Source organism: Artibeus jamaicensis, unplaced genomic scaffold (assembly GCF_021234435.1).
Source record: "Artibeus jamaicensis isolate MK-2021 breed Jamaican fruit bat unplaced genomic scaffold, CSHL_Jam_final contig_793, whole genome shotgun sequence".
NCBI lineage: Eukaryota > Metazoa > Chordata > Mammalia > Chiroptera > Phyllostomidae > Artibeus > Artibeus jamaicensis.
In genome coordinates this window covers 8,542,587-8,561,171 of record NW_026521975.1, presented here as the reverse complement: position 1 = coordinate 8,561,171, position 18,585 = coordinate 8,542,587, and the positions used below count along the sequence as shown (strand labels likewise).

Here is an 18,585-nt window from a genome sequence, read left to right as displayed (position 1 = left end):
AGGTTAACCTCAGGGCTTATACAAAATGTAAGGTGGCAGGTAAATGTGAGTAAAAGTGTTTCCAAGTATAGCTGGCACTGTGCACATCTTTCCCAACTCAAAACTTCCTCTTCCTGAAAACAGAAGAGCTACTTTTAACCTCCAAAAGTAAAGGAAACAGGAATATTTCAAGTAGTTGGGATTACTTAAAACTTGAGGTTTTCCTTTTAATGTAGAGGATGTGACAACGAACACTCATTTACGTGGCAGGAGGAATGGAGAACTACTCTCTCTTTTATAAAGGGAATAAAAATGCTAGGGAAAGCTTCAGATATGGTCTCAGGCTTCCAGCAACCCTCCAGCTTCCTCTAAAACACACATTTGTGCCCAGGTGCTGAGAGACAGTTTCTCTTGCTCTGATTTACAGCAATAAACCTACAGTCCTGCCATCTGTGGTTTTGCTTTGAAAAGAACAAAAATATTAAGACTTACTTCCTCACCCTCATCAAGGGACTAAAAGCATGCTCTCCACAAGACAGCTAAAGACCCAGGTTGACCACTGGAGGAATGTAAAAAACGTCTAAAAAAAACCCCAAATAACAAAAAGATCTGAATTGTCCTAAGACACATGCTGGCAAAACTGATGAAAAGAAACAATCCAAACAGACCTATAACAGGTGAAGGATTGAACTGGTTATCAAAAAACTACCCACAAAGAAAAGCCTGTGTCCGGGCAACTTCACTGGTTAACCCTACAAAATATTTAAGAGTAACTGTTACTAATTCTATAAGAACTCTTCCAAAAATTAGAAGAAAGAGCACTTCTAAGTCCGCCCATGAAGCCAATATCACCCTTGTACCCAAACCAGACAAACACATTACAGAAAAAAAAAAGCCTTCAGACCAACATCTCTTATGAATATGAGCATAAACTCCTCAACAAAATATTAGCAAACTGAACCCAGTTACCTGTAAAATGAATTATATATCATAGTCCAGTAGCTGTTTTCCTAGGAATGCAAGGTTGGTTTAATATCTGAAAGTCAATTAATGTAAGACATCGTGTCAACAGAATAAAGAAAAAAACCACACGATCATCTCAAGAGACACAGAAAAGCACTGGACAGAATCCAGTGCCTTTCACGTGTATGTGTGTGAGTGCACAAACAGCTGGCAGCCAAAGTGTGTGTGGGGTTCCTTTCTGAAGCAATGAAAATGCTCTGAAACTGACTTGGTGATGGCTGCCCATATGTCTGAATACACTAACAACAACTAAGCTGTACATTTTAAGTGGGTCAATTGTATAGTATCTAAATCATGCCTCGATAAAGCGGTTACTAAAAATTCCAACAAAAGACGCGTCGTGGCTTTTCCTTAGACATAACCTGTGTTCCCCAGTTTTCCACAGCACCCCCCCCGCCCCTGCCTATTAGTCCCCTACCCTGAAGCTAAGCATCGGGTGACAGCATAGCAGGCCCCAAACATATTTCTCACAGCCTGATGATTTAACACTCACTTTACACCTGTCCCACCTCACAGGCAACTGATTTTGTGACTCAGCTGTCAAGAGTCAGTGGGTGCAAACAGAGAAATGAACCTGCAGAGAGTTACGGCTTGAAATACCCTACAGAGACTGAGGTGACATATGTTGGATTTCTGATCAGGCCACAGACTTACTGTATAGTTGTGGGCAAGGCAGCCTGGCTGTACTTCTGAAACGAGATTTGGGGATCAGGTCTCTACAAAGGTTAATTCTGACATGAGCCTTCTCTGGAATTGAGAAGTTTGTCCTATGCTGCTGCTAGCTTGAAAGGGCTCCCCTGAGGGACCAGGGCAGTGCTAACAGCCAGTGTGGACACAGGACTGCAGGTGACGTGCAGCCAGGGGACAGGCCCTAACCTGTTCCATGTTGCTGCACTGTCTGCACTATACCCACCATGTGCCAAACACTGAATCAACCTGGCCTCTTTCAAGTCCAGGAAAGTCTCCTTAGGTGCTAGGACAACTGCAGCAGCCCTCACGTACTTGGCAATCATTGCTTAGCAAAGGGGACGCAGGTCTGAGGCTCAGAGCTGTCCGTCGGCAAGAGCGGAGCTGCAGTTTAATGACCCTGCTTCAGTGTCACGGCTGTTTGTGTTGGGCCGCCTGCATTCACAGCTCATGGGGGTGGTTTGACACATTCAGTAGGAAGAGCTTCCTTTTAAAGGAAGTTCAGTTGTCACTGGTGTTTGTTTTTAGTCTTTGCTATAACTATAGGGTTATTGAAAAACAAAAACAAAAACATTTAAACTACCCAAATGATCCACAAGGAGAAAACAGCTGAGGACAAACAGCTGCACAGAAATAACCAGCCAGCCTACACGGTAACATAGGGAAAAAACTTAGGATAAAATAATAGAAAAAAGTAGAATGATAAATCTTTTCATGCAGTGGACAAAGATGCCAAATTTGCAAGAATAGGGAGAGGATCAAGAAAGGAATGTGGAAAAAATAGAAAAGGCTAAAACATCTTTTAAAAGCAACTTTATGGCTGTTATAGTGATGCTTTATATAAGGGTATTTACTCTTAATAAAGATTGAAAGGAAACCATTAGGTAACTAACAGTGTAGGTAATTTGTGGAGATGAAATAAAAATTACAAAGGTAGGCAAATGACTAAAGTTTCTCACCAATGAATCAGAAAATTCAAAAAATTCACCAACTGCAGCTGATACAATCAAGTGCCAGCTTTTAAATCAATCATGAACCCACAGCCACCCGGACCGTGGAGACGAGAGCCCACACTCACCATGGCACTGCCCCTGGCCTCCTGGTAGGCCACCTTGACAATGTCTGTGGTGCTGGTGTTGAGGAAGAAGTAGCCAGAACCTTCTCTGATGTGCAGCTCCGCCTGCAAGGAGGGTCAGGCTAGGAGGCCAGAACTGCCAACGCAATGGGCCACGTCCAGGCAGCAAGGTGGCAGGGAAGGGCTGTACCTGTATCCCAGGGTAGTTGTAGATGGTCATCTCTTCCGGACTCACCCTCACGTCCTCTACCAGGATGAGTTCTATGGAGGCCGACACAGGCACAAGCGGGTCGTGCTGAAGGGCAAGGCCAGAACCATCAGATCCAGGAGGCAACAGGCCAACTCTGCGCAGCCCACAGGCCTATCTCCTACCCCCTGGGAAGAGCGGGACAGAGGCCCCAGGTCCTGGTGTCGCCACAGGCCACTTGTTATGTCTGGGACACAAGCCCCAGTGAACCCATGTAGGAGCCCAGCTGAGAGGCCGTGTTTCTTTGAGGCATCTCATAATCCTGCTAAGGCAAGTGCCCCATCCTACCTGCCAGGATCCATGTAGGGGGCAGTGCACACACACACCTGGAGAGCAGGGGCACACAGTAGATGACCAGCTGCAGTCCCACGTGCCAGGGACAGGTGCTTGACCAGCCTAAGCATGGGTGGTACTAGGCAGGTGTCCTCAGGTTACACGCACAAGAGAGCAAGCTCAGCCCTCACCCGTTAGGCCATGTGCATATGTAAGTATCTTCGTTTCCTGCCACATGTCCTTCCAGGGAGGCTGCTGGACCAGACTCAGCTCCAACCTGCCCATACGTTCACACACTTGAACACCTATCATGTGCTAGGCACTGTGTTGGGCACTAGAGGGACAGTAGCTTTCTTCAGGGAGATGTATTCTAACACAAGGACTAAAGAGAAAAAGTAAAGGGGCGACGGAGATGTGAGTGTGGTGGAGGCTGAAGGGGCCGTGACAGGTACTAGAGAGAGAAGAATTCTCAGGTGTGCCTCTCAGGTGAGCAGAGACTCAGGAAGTGAAGGTATGAATGATGTCAATAAACTATGAAAAGCCCATAGGGCAAAGAGTGCGAGAGCAGAGAGCTCTTGAAAAAAGAGCTCTTCATGTACCTCCCCAGCAAGGAGGTACATGAAGCCACCACCAGCCAAGGAATCCCTGGTGCTAGTGGATGACTGAGGAGCTAAGCCATCAGCGACAGACACTGGTGTGCTCCTCAGGGCTCCTTGCCTCCAGGCCAGCCTCCTAGTGCTGCTCTCACTAGGGTCACACCCTCTTCAAAAGTGTCCCCTGCTCCCCACTACCCAGGAGACAATGCAAGCTCCTCATCCTGGTATTTAGAGTCTCTTGGAGTCGGACCCCACATTCTCTTTATAGTCATTATCTGCTGCCTCCACTCCACTCTGCTTAAAATCTGAGTTGACTGCCACCCCTCTTCCACGAAGGGGTGGGTGTTACCCAGGCAGCGCCGTTCTGGGGGAACCCATCTGCCACTCACTGGCAGCACCTCTGCCTGGGCCCCCTGAGATGCTGCTCTGTAGAGGTGTCGTCTAGTAGGTGGGCCACATGTACATGCAGATGGTGGCAACGGTGTATACGTGTGTGTTGGGCGGGGAGGGATCTGCACCATGAGAGCAGGGAGCACGAGGGGCTCTGGGCCCTGGGGCAAAAACAGCTGCTCTGTGCCCTACGTTCAGGGAACTTTCCACACGAGGGCTCATATTGTGGATGGAACTAAAAGAACAGGAAGCCACCTGCTAGAGAAGAGTAAAAGGAGGGAGGGAATGGCATCCAAGCAGCGGGAACTGGGGATTCAAAGGCTTGACAGCCTAAACCACCTGGGTGTGCCAGGTTGGGTAAGCCAGGTCCATCAAGGACAAGAGTCTGGGTAAACAAGCCCTGCCTGAGAATGAAGACAGCTTCAGCCAGAAGGTCTGAGGGCCCCCAAAGCTGTGTGCTAGAGCCAAAAGGTGGCACTGGATCCCTCCAAGTCACCTGAGTGCAAGGCCTGTGGGGTGGGGGAGCCTGGACGCAGGAGGCCAGCGAGGAGGATCACCAGTTCAGGTGAGCCCACCACACCCAGTTCAGGAATGAGGGTAGTTCAGGAACTGGGGGCTGCAGCCCAGCGAGGTGGCTCAGGACACTGGGACACGGGGAGAATGCGGGCAGAGCAGGACGATCCCCGACCACCAGTGTGCCCTGAGAGATACCGGCTGCTTCACGCTGGCTGCTCGGAGGTGGGACTGCTGATAGCCAGTCACGGTAGCAGAGATGGCTGTGGTTCCGGATGCCTTGTGAACTGAAATGGCCTGCAAACCTGAGTCCAGGAAGAGGGAAACCTGTGTCATTTTTTTTTTGCACCATTACTGCCTCTGAAACACCCCCTCCCCCCTCTGATTTGTAGTTTTAAACCTTCTGCAGTCCTAAAATAGCTGTTTATTGAAACTGTATGTACCATAAGGGTTAACAGGCCCTGAGCAAGGTTCCACGAAGCAGCTTAAGATGCTTTGGAGAAGATGGGCTTAACCCCTGGCTGTGGGGTCCGTGACGGTAGCACGGAGAGCACAGCTCTAGAGGCAGGATGACATGCTACACAACCTGGGACTTGTGGGTCACCTCTGATGTGCCCTGAGCCTGTTTCCCCATCTTTGAAACAGAATGTCACAGGATTAAAGAACACTAGTGAGTTTACACGCTCCCTAAGTTTTCGTCCTAGATAAAGGGAGTCTCAGACAACAGCTCCCAACAGCCTCCAGCACCCCTCAGGACACATCTCATCCGTAGGGTTTCACTGCTCTGCCCTCCTGTCCTGGGCCAGTGGGCTCGCCACCCCAGCTTACCGTGCAGCTTCTTCTGGCCATTGCCGTCATCTTGGAGCACCAGCTGCATGGGCAGATCAAGCTCGATGCTGGCCAGCAGTGGTCTCGTAGATTCCCACTGGATGCTCAGAGAGCTGAAGTTGTTGAATCTGCGGCCCTGCTGGTCATAGACAACCAGGTCCAGGAGGGGGTTGCGGTGGCTGGAGACTGGGACCTGCAGGAAACCAAGGTCAGGAGCTGTGGCCGTGCCCAGGCCATAGTCAGTACAATGTTCAGAGTGAGCACTGAGGACCATACTGGCATGGCCACTTGTGACTACATGATGTACCCTGAATCTGGCTGGCTGCCTTATGGGCTCATGAAGGTGTTGGTGAGCAGCTTGGGGTGAGCCACTAACCAACCATCAGTACTGCCTGGCAATCAGGGTGCCCATAGCCCTGTCCAACTTGGCCTCTTATGCTAGTGCACTGTCTTCAATGGGGGCAAAGGGCTTTGACAATGTCTAAAAGCACTTTTTTAGTGGGTGGAAGTCAAGAGTGCTGCTGAATACCTTATAGTGCACAGGACAACACCACAAGACTAAAGAATCTGATCCAAAATGTCAACAGGGCCAAAGTTGGGTGACTCTGTCTGTCCTGGACTCCCCACCCCAGCCAGGCTGCTGTCCTTCCCCTCAGCCCTCACCTTTCCAAATCCCTTTCAAAACTTTCTCTCTGCCCCACACACACCTCCAGGATATGTCCCCTGGTGGTTTAAAAGGAATGCCATTTCCAACCCTGAAACTGTCCCAGAGCCACTGAGTTTGCAAGGCTCTTGCAAAGCTCTTTGCTCCCGATATGTCCCGGGGATGTTAAGAGCTGTCATCTACATATTAAGGGCAAGAAAACAGGGTCCCACGGAAGGGAAGGAACATTTAAAGGCAACTCAGCGGCCAAGTGGCACACCTATAGGATTCAGTTTCAAACCCTGAACTCTATCGCCTACCCTCACCTCTCCATCCCTGAGAAACCTGTACCTTGGAACCCATGCTGCCTCACCTCCTGCCCCCACCAGAAGCTGGCTCATCCCTTTCTCTCCCTGACCAAAGAACATGGGGGCAGGTGGGGTGAGCAGCAAAGCAGGAACCCTAAGCGCCTAGACATCTGGGTCCCACAGCTTGGACTTGAGCCGCAGTTCCGCCTCTTTCCACCCAAGCAAGCAACAAAAATAAGGACAACAAAAATTTAAAAACAAAAAACAACTAGAACTACCCTGGCTGGTGTAGCTAAGTGGATAGAGCGTGGGCCTGCAAACCAAAGAATCGCGGTTCGATTCCCACTCAGGGCACATGCCTGGGTTGCAGGCCAGTTCCCAGCAGGGAAGGCAACCATACGTTAATATTTCTCTCCCTCTCTCCTTCCCTTTCCCTCTAAAAGTCAATAAATAAAATCTGAAAAAAAAACACACAACAACGATAACTGACAGAAAATTGATCTGTATGGAAGTCAGACAGCCAAGGAGCTGAAATAGACACATTCAGCCAGACCGGTAGGCAGGGCGGAGTTGGGCAGCCCAGTGGAGAGGGGTTGCGGCACAGGAAGCAGTGAAACTGGGTGTGCAAGGCACTCCGGGTGCGCAAGGCACTCCGGGCACGCAAGACGGCACCAGGCAGACCCTGGGCGCCCAGGCAGCAGCTGGCAGACCCCAGATGTGGGGTGGCAATGGGAAGGCCCAGCGAGGCGGCGACTGAGAAGTGGGGCACCAAGTACAAGGTGGCTGTCTGACTGGGCAGCGGTCCTACATTCACCCGCAGATAACTGGGGAGCAAGACAGACTGCGCAACCCAGGGTCCTAGAGCTGGAAAATAAAGCCTCAAAACACTGACTGAAAATACCTGTGGGGGTTGAGGTGCAGGGGGAGACTCCCAGCCTCACAGGAGAGTTCTCTGAAGGGACTCACAGGGTCCTAGAATGCACACAAGCCCACCCACATGGGAATGAGCATCAGAAAGGCCTGGTTTGCTTGGGGGAAGCGGCAGAAGGGACTGAGGTCCCACAGAGAATGGAGCAAGCACCATTGTTCCCTGTTGGACCCCACCCTCACATACAGCATCACAACCCAGTGACTGGGTTGCCCTACCCTGGTGAACACCTAAGGCTCTGTCCCTCACTACGTAACACACACATCAAGACAAAAAAAAAAAAAAAGGCCAAAAAGAACAGATCAAAGATCCAGAAATAATACAATTAAGCAACCAAGAGATACCCAACCTATCACAGGCACAGTTCAAAACACTGGTGATCAGGATGCTCACAGAATTGGTTGAATTTGTTTGCAAATTAGATGAACAAATGAAAACTACATTAAGTGAAATGAAGGGAAGTGCACTGGGAACCAATAGTGATGGGAAGAAAACTGGGACTCAAATCAATGGAGTGGACCAGAAGGAAGAAAGAAACAACCAAACAGAAAAGAATAAAGAAACAAGAATTCAAAAAAATGAAGAGAGGCTTAGGAACCTCCAGGACATCTTTAAATGTTCCAACATTCGAATTATAGGGGTACCAGAAGGAGAAGAGGAACAGTCATGAGTGGAAAAGTTATATGAACAAATAATAAAGGAGAACTTCCTCAATCTGGCAAATAGTCTTCCAAGAAGTCCATAAAACTCAGAGAGTCCCAAAGAAGTTACCCAAGGAAGCACACACCAAGGCACATCATAATCACATTAGCCAAGATTAAAATAAAAGAGAGAATCCTAGAAGCAGCAAGAGATAAGGAGACCGTTACCTACAAAGGAGTTCCCATCAAACTGTCAGCTGATTTCTCAAAAGACACCTTATGGGCAAGAAGGGGCTGGAAAGAAGTATGCCAAGTCATGAAAGACAAGGACCTACATCCAAGATTGCTCTATCCAGCAAAGCTTTCATTTAAAATGGAAGAGCCAATAAAGTGCTTTGCAGATAAGGTCAAAATAAAGGAGTTTATCATCACTAAGCCCTTATTATATGAAATGTTAAAGGGACTTATCTAAGAAAAGGAAGATAAAAAACATGTATAATAAAATGACAGCAAACTCACAGTTATTAAGAACCACACCTAAAACAAAAGCAAACTAAGAGGACAGCTAGATCAGGGGCAGAACCATAGAAATGGAGATCACATGGAGGGTTAGCAACAGGGGAGTGGGAGGAGTAAGGTGGGGAGAAGGTACAGAGAATACGTAGAAAATAGGGGGCAGGCAAGAATAGTATGGGAAATGTAAATGCTAAAGAACTTAAGATACATAGACATGAACTAAAGGGGGGGAATTTGGGTGGGAGAGGGTGTACAGGGCAGAGGGGAATGACGGGGGGAATGGGACAACTGTAACAACATAATCAATAAAATATATTTAAAAAATATAAAAAGGGTCATGTGAGATCACTTTAAAGGGCCTGGATTACTGTCATTAATGCATAAATAGGGAAATGTAGGGAACCACTTCACATGGCATGGAAATGTAGCTCAGCCCTCATGTGGAAAACCGGTGGGGTGCATGTGGCACACAGGGCCACGCCCAAGGAGAGGTTTTCCCGTGGGGAATCAGGCTTGCATTATACCTAGACTGCTATGAGACTTGCTTTTGCTAAAACTCCCTCACCCAGAATTGATGCAGAAAGTGCCTTCTGCAACTTCCTAAAGACTGTGCTAAACCTCCCAAGTAGGGAATGTGCCCGGATCAACCACCTTTCCTCTTGGTCTGCAACATCCTTCTCTCTGAAGTAATTAGCAACATTCTTTCCTTTGTTATCTGTAAAAGGTAGTCCCCTGCAGTGAACCTGTGCATAGTAAATGAGGACTACCTTCCATGTAATGTACCCAGAGAAGCAATAAAAGCCTGTCCAGGCAGGGACTGAGGTTGCCGGCTCTCTCTCTCTCTCTGTCTTTCTCAGAGAGTGGCCATGCTGTCCCTTTTTCTCCACAGGACTTCTGCTGTCTGTGTGTATTTGTTCACAAGTAGCCACAACATACACAGGTCCTGCTGGCCAGGATCTGCCACAGGGAAACATGTCAGTTCTCAGCGATGGCCACTAATGTGTCCAGTGCACTTTCAGGCACAGGTTCAGAAGGAAAGACTGTATTTCTTTGGCCTATGTGGTTAGGAGTGACCATGCCATTTACTTTGCTAGTGAAATGTGACAAGTGTCATGAGACAATTCCAGGATGCAGAGCTTTAGTAGCCAGAACAGAATCTGCTATGCTCTCCTTGTCAGCACAGTCCCACCTGGCCATGTTCAACTTGGCAATGCTCACATTTAAGTGTGGGGAGGAAGATCACAATACACACAGCAGGGTCCCCCAGCTCACCTGGATGCAAAGGCAGTGTGAGCAGAAGTAAACCTGTGTGATGTGAGGCCACTGGGACTTGGGGCTGCTTGTCACTGCAGCCTCACCTCTGCCCTGACTGATGCAGCCCCCGGACAACCACCTCCCCCGGCATGGCTCCTCAACCAATCCTAGCTCTCTTGGCCCCAGAGTACACTAAGCCAAAAACCATGCTGCAAACTGTAAATGCCACTCAGCACAACTACCTGAGAATGCAAAGGATTTCTTAAGTATATGCAAGTCGGGAACTATGACAGAGGCATGTTCCGGGTGCCCTATTCCTTTCCCTAGATGCAACCCTGGGTGAAACATGACTGCTGTTCCCTTCTTCCTGCTCTCCCAAGGAAGGACATTATTACTGCGTGTCGAGTATACTCACAAGCTTACTAGATCCTCCCAATGGCCATTTTAGGCAACAATATAATCCCTATTTTACAGATGGGGGGGGGGGCTGAGGCTCAGAGACATTAGTAAGTGGCCCAAGGTTACACAGGCTTAGGGGTAGAACTCTGCTTGCCTGAATTTAAAGCCCACAGGCCTCACCTGACAATGTACAGCCTCTTCCTGGTACAAAAGTCAGGCTCAGATGGCTAATTAGTCTCCTTGTTATGTGACTGGTACTCAACTGCAGTGACCTGAACATGGCACGATCTGCTCAAAGTCCCAGGGACAGGCCAGAGTGTGGTTCCACTCCGTCACTCCAACTGTTTTTGGTCAGCTCCATTCCGGCATCTGGCCTTGCCAATAATTTACTCTGCAAATGTGTCTTGGGCAGCCTCTAACTTTGGAGAGGTGTAAAATAATTAAATTGATACTGCACCCAGGAGGCATGGCAAGGATATAACTTTCTCAAGGTTCCCTAATGATACCATAAGTCACAGGAACCATGTCTAATTGGCTCTCAGCTCCAGAGCCCCAGGACTGATCACATGGCAAGTCCATGCTCAAAGTCCATCACTTCCTGTGAGCAAGGTCTATGACACATACAAGCCAATGCAGAGCTGTGCTCCACTGCCTGGCCAGCATCTTTCAGTCAAGAGAGACAACCCTGTGTAGACCCAGAGGGTACAGACTATGGACAGTCAGACTCCACCCGCTCCCTAGGTGAGAAGCTGATGTTTAAAGGCAGGAAGCTGTACTTAATCTGATTGGTTTTGTTTTGAAAATGAGGTTTGGCCAGTCCAGGGTTGAATGGGCTGGAGCTGAGTGGGAGGCTGTCCTCTGAAGGGCACTTGCTCTCTGGGTCGGCACCATCCCCCTGCCCCTTTCCTTAGCAGAGTCTCCACTTGGCTTCTCCAGCACCTACACTATCAAGAGTCATGGGCAGACGACAACAGGGACAGAAGCAGTGAGCCCTTCTCCACACTTATTCACCCATCACATTCACTGAGCTCCTGAGCTGGGCTCGCTCACAGATGTTCACAGAGAAGAAAGGAAATGTGTACATTTTACAGCATTCAATGACATTCAGTGCTTAGGGGTAGGGAGGAGAAGGGAACAGGAATATTGTAATAAGGGTCCACACCCCACCCAGAAATGGGAGAGGAGTTTTGGGAAATGCCAAGGACTGCAAGTGAGTGGCAGCTGCACTGTGGCAGCCAACCCAGCTACGCTGCCCCAGCAACCAGGGCAAATGCACAGGTAGGCCATACAGGGGAGTCTGGGGGTGGTGTCTGGGAGTCTCCCAGAAAGGAGAGTGCAAAAACACCACACACTTCTTTGCAGCCCTCTCTCCTCACTGGTCTGGTTGGCCAGCAGAAGCTCAGGTTCCCAGAGGTTGCCAGTGCCCCTACCCCAGCACTACAGGGCCGGCCTAGAGTACAGCCAGGGCAGCAGAAACAAAGGAGGAAAGATCGAAGCAAGTGGACCCTGGGCGCCACAGCTGGCAGGTTAGCCCCATGCTGCATCCCTACATGGGAAGCCACCTCCCACCCAGAGCCCAGCAGCCCACAGGAGCTCCTCCAGTGCTGGCCACCAGTGGAGCTGCTGCTGCGGCCGCTACTGCTGTTCCTGCTGCCAGCCTGGGCTCTGCGGGCCACAGGAGAGACCCAAACCAGTGAAGAGGAGTGTCACTTCTTCGTGGGGGGGGGGGGCGCAGGGGACTCCCAGTTTTTGGTCACTCTAGCACCTTGAAGGGAAGGAACAGCACCCATGGATTCCTATGATGCCCAGAGCAGACTGTGACCAGATAGTTGCTGCGAGGTTATGGCAACTTTAGTACCAGTGAGACTGAGTAACAATGCCGGGCTGCAGATAAGCAATAATGGGGGACTTGTGGGCATGGTTTTGGAACTTAATCTTCCCGGGGCTGGCTGGTTTTCTGTGCTCTATGGATGAGTCCAGCTCAGAGCAGCAATGCTCCCAGCCCCCTTAAAATGGGTACCCTGTTAATTAAAATCTGTTTCCCTCCACACAAATCTTGTTATGCATGTGCATGATGACAAGTGGCCAAACCCCAGGCTACCTGGTTATAACATGAAATGATGGGGGGGGCGGTGAAGCTTTAGATAAGGTCTAAAGGCCTATGAAGGCCCTGCCGAGGAGGTAACATTTGAATAAAGGACCCAAGGAGGCAAAAGGGGAAGGCATGAGGCTGGGAGGGGAGAGAATTCAAACCAAAGGGAATGGCAAGTCAGAGACCCCAGCAGGGCTGTTCCCGCATGCTCACGGGTGACAGGGCTTCCAGGCAAGGATGAAGTGGGTGACAGAGAAAGAGTGATGGGGAGGACTCAGCCCTGCAGGTCACAGGAGACAGGGCTCTTCCTCCGAGTACGTGGGATGTCGTAGGCAGGGCTGAAACAGTTACCACTCCGAACACCTTAGGTCTAGTCATATTGTTCTCCTACTGCAACGCTAGGAAGCCACTGTCGCCCCACGATCACTGAGACCAGGCGAACCCACATAGAGGGCACTGCTTGGCCCCGAGCGCTCAGACTCACACAGTGGACCCAGCAGGCCAGGTTTTCCCGGAGTCTAGAATTAATGGAATTTTCTTCTTTCATCAAAGGATAATTTACTAAATACATAAGAGTGATTTAAAATGTAAAACTTTCAGGGTATTCACCTCAGTAGTCATCAAAGTCGGGGAAATAAAAATGTCTTTTCCCGAACACACAATTTCAGTTAGAAAAGATGGCCATCCACTCCATGCCACAAACACCCTGGCCTGACCTGGGCTGGGGGTCAATGCTGGCTTCTCAGGGCTCTGAGGCCCATTCTTCCCACTTATCCAGAGGGCGCAGACGTGGGATATTCCTTGCCCAGTCCTTGCAGGAGTAGGTAGGAGAGTGCTCTGAGGCTGAGCACAGAAAATCCCCACTTTTACCTGATGCCGTCAAGGCACCAACACTTACAGGACCAGTGTGAGGAACAGCGGAGGAGCTCACACACCCATTTGTCTCAGGGCTGAGTAGGCAGTAACGTCCAAGAGAAGGCAGAAGCCCACCCATTGACTGCCAGACAGTGGGATGAAAAGTTGAACTAAATGTGCAGCATACATGGAGGCTGAGTCACATGTCAGACGGCAGAACCGTTCACAAGTCCCAGACACGGGAGGCTGGTGCCTTCCCCGGAGCTTTGAAGAGATTCACTTTGACCAGCTATAAAGCCACCCTGACCTGCCCCCAGTAGCAAGCCAACTCCCAAATCCTGAAGACTGCCAGTGCAGGGCGAGGCTGCTGATATAAAGAGCTGCAGAGAGGTCCCCGAAGGCATGAAGAAGATCCACACTGTTTTCTGGATGACTGCAGAAAGCCAAGAGAGCCCCACCCTGATGCCGCTAAGGCAGAGTTCAGCTGGACACAGAGCGGGGGCTGAGAGCAGCAGCAGCTTCTGAGGCCACTGAGCTTGGAGTCAGCCACATCTGTTCTGCCTCTGGGACCCTGCCCATCCCTGGGTCCCGCGGGCAAACCTGGGAAGGGGTGCGAGGACCCTGGTCTCACAGATGGATCTGGTGACCAGCAAGGAGGCACAGAGGTCAAAATTCTTGGCACAAATTGTAGGGGACCGGTTTATTTTAGTCTGACAAATGTGACTCAGCTCTGTATGGAAAAGCTACAGAAGCAAAGTGGTGGGCAGGAGCCAGACTTTCAAACTGAGTTTTCCCATGGGAATCAGGCCTAGAAAATGCATACAGATTGTTATGGCTTGCTCTTGCTAAAACTCCAATACCCAACAAATGTGTATTGTCTATTTTCAAGATAATATCCAAAGCCTGTATGAGTTTTCCCAAGGACAGAGCTAATCAGTTCATTGCCATTCCCCTCTGCATGTTATTTTCATTTTCTTGATTGTACCTAAAATGTAGACAATAATATTCTATATGATAAATCTCTGATGTAAGACCCCAGGAAAACAATAAAAGCCTGTCTAGGCAAGGGTCAAGGCGCTCCCCTCTTGAGGGAGTGGCCGAGGTACCACAGACACTCTCCCCTTGAGAGAGTAGTTGTGCCGCTGCCTTTTCCCCCACAGGATTGTTGTCACCTGTGCATTCATTCTTGTCGTCAGCCACAACAGGCAGACTCTGCTGGACAGGGTCTGCCACAGCAAATGACTTTTCTGATTGCTGTCTGGGCACAGGGGCACAGAGAACCTTGTCTGGCCTCTGGGTCTTTGCACTTGCTGTTCTACCTGCCCAGGGCACCCTGACCTCAGCTCTTCTCAGCCGAGGGGCCTGAAGGGGTGTGTATCCTCTGCTCCGAGGCCTTTCTGAGCCACATCTGAAGTCGCTTCCACTGGTAGCTGTCCCTCACTCTGTTTCACATCCTCCACAGTACTGCCCACCCTCTGATCCATCTTGTCTCTCATTACCTCTGTGGGGCAGGTGCCTCACAGGTCCCGCTTACTCTGTATTACAGAACCTAGAACTGTGCCTGGCACAGAAGAGATGCTCAACAAACAAATAAATGTCAAAGGAATGATGGAAAAGAAGCCCACTCTCCACCTCTGAGAAGGGGCTGGTGCTGGCTGCAGCATGCTCATACACCTGGACCTGAACAGGGGGACTTCCACCATGTTCGCTTACCTGGTCTCTGAGTGCCTTAGAGGTAGGGGGTTGGTTGGCCACAACCCCAAAAGGACCAGACCTGTGCATTTCACCTTACATCCTTGCTGTCAGAGTAACCCCCAAGTGACTTTCTTCTCTCTCCTGACATTCATGTTTGAAGCACTGTCCCTGAGTCTCTCAGACCCGTGGAGAATACTACAGCTTGTCACCTGTCTTTGGCAGTTCCCACTCTGACCACACACACATTGCTCACCAGCAATGACCCCCTCAACCTTAACATCCTTGAGACACAGTAAAAAAGAAAGGTTTTTTACAAACTGCCAAGTGCTGTGCAGAGACAGAGAGCTCAGTCCAGGGTCAGAGGCTCTACTTTCACCTGGTGCTTCCACTAGCAGCTGGGACTCCTGAACCCTGTCATTTCTCCAGGTCTCGGGACCACCCATATGTAAAACTTAGATAAAAGCACCCACCGTGCAGGGCTGGCTGAGTGTAGAGATCCAGGTGGCGTGCACCGAGCCATCACCGTACCGTCATTGAGCAGAGGTCACTCACCACTTGTTTGTTCTGCTGCAGCAGCGGGCACGACAGGCCCAGCTGGGGGCTGGCGTAGACAGGCATCAGGGTGATCCTGGAGGGTGAGGCACACACAAATTTCACCACGGCAGGCTCCAGCGCAGGGAAGGGGTTGGTGATGCTGGGCTTGTTCCCCACCGTGAGGGCAATGACCTGGTGGGGTAAAAGGAGCTGTGAGAAGGAGCAGTGCTCTACTGTGCACCTTGCCGCCCCACCCAGCTCCATGGGGCAGTTTGCTTTCTGCAGAACGGAAATGATGATGACATCTACGTCGCATGGGGGTCACAAAGGTCCAGTGACACGTGCTGGGAGACGGGAGCCCCTGGTGCCCTCTACAGACATCAGCCAGAACCCCCGCTTGCTCCCTGCTCCAGGGAGGAGGTGGATTGGTAGTACCATGTGGCTTCCCAGCGTCCTGTGAAAACCCCACCGCTGCATGAGCAAATTCCTAAGTTTGTGGGGGTTTAAATGAAGGGTCCATACTGACTTGAAAACCTTCATCACAGTGAGGTGCGGTATGAGAGAATGTCTGCTAACAGACTGAAACCTGTGAAATGGGTGAGAAAAGGAAGCACCCCGGCCCCTCACTGACACATACTTTCTGTAGGAAGCAATGGTCTGATCTAGAAGCCCCTCACCCTTCCTAACCTCGAGGCGGGACAAAGGGCACTTTCCACACTGACATGCAGGGCTTCTGCCTCCAGCCTGACAAGCCAAGGAAGTAATACACAGCCCAGGGCAGTGGGAGTGGTACGGAGGGTCCGACTCTGACAGCCCTGGGGCGGGGTGGGGGGAGAGGGTGGGCAGATGACCACGCCAGGGATAAGAAGCTTCTCCAACGTAGTTCTTGAGTATATTTATTCTTGTCATGTTATTTATTATTACCTACTTATTTTTCTTATTCTTTTTTAAAACAAAGCCAGTGGGAAGTGGGACCTTTCACTGTGCACGTCTTCTGCTCACACCCAGGCAGTGTCAGTGTGGCCGACCTCACAAGGGCACCTGGAGATGCAAGTGTCTGTGTGTTTTAACATCAACTGACATTCTCTGCCCTACGAAACACACAAGGATACTCTTCACTTCTCCAAAGAAATGGGCTCGCTCTTCTTCTGATTTACGCTGGCCTCCCACTTGCTTCCTGCCTTCCGGCTTTCCGGCACCCTGAGGGTGCGGCGGTGCGGCCACACTGCGAGCCCGGTGAGTGCAGGGCCCCGAGACCCGGGACCTCTAGGCGCAGCGGCCTGAACTGCAAGCTGCCCCTTGATCCAGGCGATCCCAGCCCCGAGGGTGTTCAGTCTAGCTAGTCTCCTCATTTCTTGGTTTTCAGGATTAAAGAAATAAAAATTAAGAGATTTTATAGAGAAAATATTGGCATTCCCAACTTATCCTGAAACACCAAAAGATCTGCCACACCGGCCCTGAGACTTCACTTTTTACAAGACCTGCCTGCTCTGGAGGCATCTGACTATGTGCCCTAATCTTGGCTCACTCCTGCCCTGGTGGTGCGCAGTGCTGACGCCTGGAGAGAGAACAGGTCGCCAGGGTGTTGAAAGGGAGCCAGGGCAAACTAGCTCTGTCAAAGCCAGCAGGTGTGGAATGGGGTGCAGGTGTGTCCCAACTGCCACGCCCCGCTTGGCCTGCTGTGTTCACTAAGTCATTCCACCTCACTGACAAGCCGTTTGTCTATGAAGTGAGTATAGTGGCAGCAGCTATGTCTCAGGGTTACTTCAAGGATTAAATAAAATGATGCTGGGAGTACAGCAGGGTAGTCAAGGGGTCCTCGAGAGGGGGGACTTTGCACTCCTCTCTCTGGGCAAGATGGGTCTGCGGGGGGTAGCTGCCTTCTCACCTGTTCGCCCAGGGCTTGGCAGGTCACCAGGATCCAGTGCTGCTGATAATTACGGGAGGCAGGGGGCCCAAAGAGAGCCAGACTTATGCTGTGTGTGTCCTCAGAGGTGACGTTTCGAAAGAACTTGGATGGCTCGAGGACCCAGGGCCTGGGACCTCCTTCGAACAGCATCTCTTTTGAGGAGCCGAGGGTCACCAAGGCAACAGAGGAGGGGTCCACAGCCTGTGGGAGCAAAAAAGAGAAGAGTCAGCACCTTCCTCTGGGAGCCACGTGGCACCCACTGGAGACCTGGGCCTGCGCCCGTACAGGTCACACAGGCTGCTATTCCTGGGGCTCATCGGCAGTGCTCCCAGGGCTACGGGCGCAAAGTGCTCTGGGCAGAATTCTGTCCTCCTCTCTGATATGCTGCCGGAGGGAGGGGGGCATACATTGATCTGCTTCCTTTGTAAAACGGTCCAGTAAAAGCCTTGAAAATACCCACAGACCCCGAAACAGGACTCTGCATCTGGAATCTAACCTGAGGACAGAACAGGAAGGAGAGAAACAAGTTCGTGTACAGAGATGGTCCCCACGCTGTCATCTATTACAGCCAATTACCAGCTAGTCTACCATCCCCAGCGTGGGGCTGTGTAATGCACAAGGCCTGTGTGGGTCTCTAAGGCAGTATTTACCAAGAGCTGGGTACACAACTGACTGAACAGTTTGATCCCAACCACGTTGTTTTAAAAAGCATACACAAGCCTAAAAAGAAATACACCTGATGATCAAGGGAGACACAGACTGCGTGTCCTCGATGTCATTGTTACTGGTGGTTTGTTTCCCTAACTTTTTACTCCACTCCATTACCCTGACTTTCTACAATGGATACACGAGTTTTGGGGAACAAGCCTCTTCACTTGTTTCATTCCCAGCATTTAGAATAGTGCCTGGCATGGAGGAGGTGCTCAATAATTATTTATTAAGTAAACGAGTGAATATTAAGCCCTGAAAATACCCAATAAAAAAGGAAGAATTAAATATTTTTTTACACAAAGTTCTCATCTGTTCTCCCAGCCTCGGATGACCACTGTACTGAGGCCCCAGGGGTTCCCATGTGGACGGTGGCAGTGCTTGGGGTCCGTGGGACAGAACGTCCTCCTCACCCCACAGCACGGAGAGGAACAGCACCTGCAGGAAGATGTGGTTTGCTCCATTGGAGGGCACCCCCCTTTACAGACACGG

The 18,585-nt window shown here is 50.4% G+C and overlaps 1 protein-coding gene across 1 annotated transcript in view; it reads right to left on the bottom strand.

The window, feature by feature from the left end:
- NUP210 (nucleoporin 210) overlaps positions 1–18,585 on the bottom strand; it is a 118,906-nt gene that overhangs the window by 39,717 nt on the left and 60,604 nt on the right. Inside the window, exons 15-20 of the mRNA XM_037167396.2 lie at positions 17,365–17,586; positions 15,495–15,668; positions 5,612–5,804; positions 4,982–5,088; positions 2,955–3,059; positions 2,768–2,869 (exon numbers count right to left, since the gene is read on the bottom strand). Of these exons, the coding sequence (XP_037023291.2) occupies positions 2,768–2,869; positions 2,955–3,059; positions 4,982–5,088; positions 5,612–5,804; positions 15,495–15,668; positions 17,365–17,586 (903 nt within the window). The remainder of the gene's footprint in view (positions 1–2,767; positions 2,870–2,954; positions 3,060–4,981; positions 5,089–5,611; positions 5,805–15,494; positions 15,669–17,364; positions 17,587–18,585) is intronic.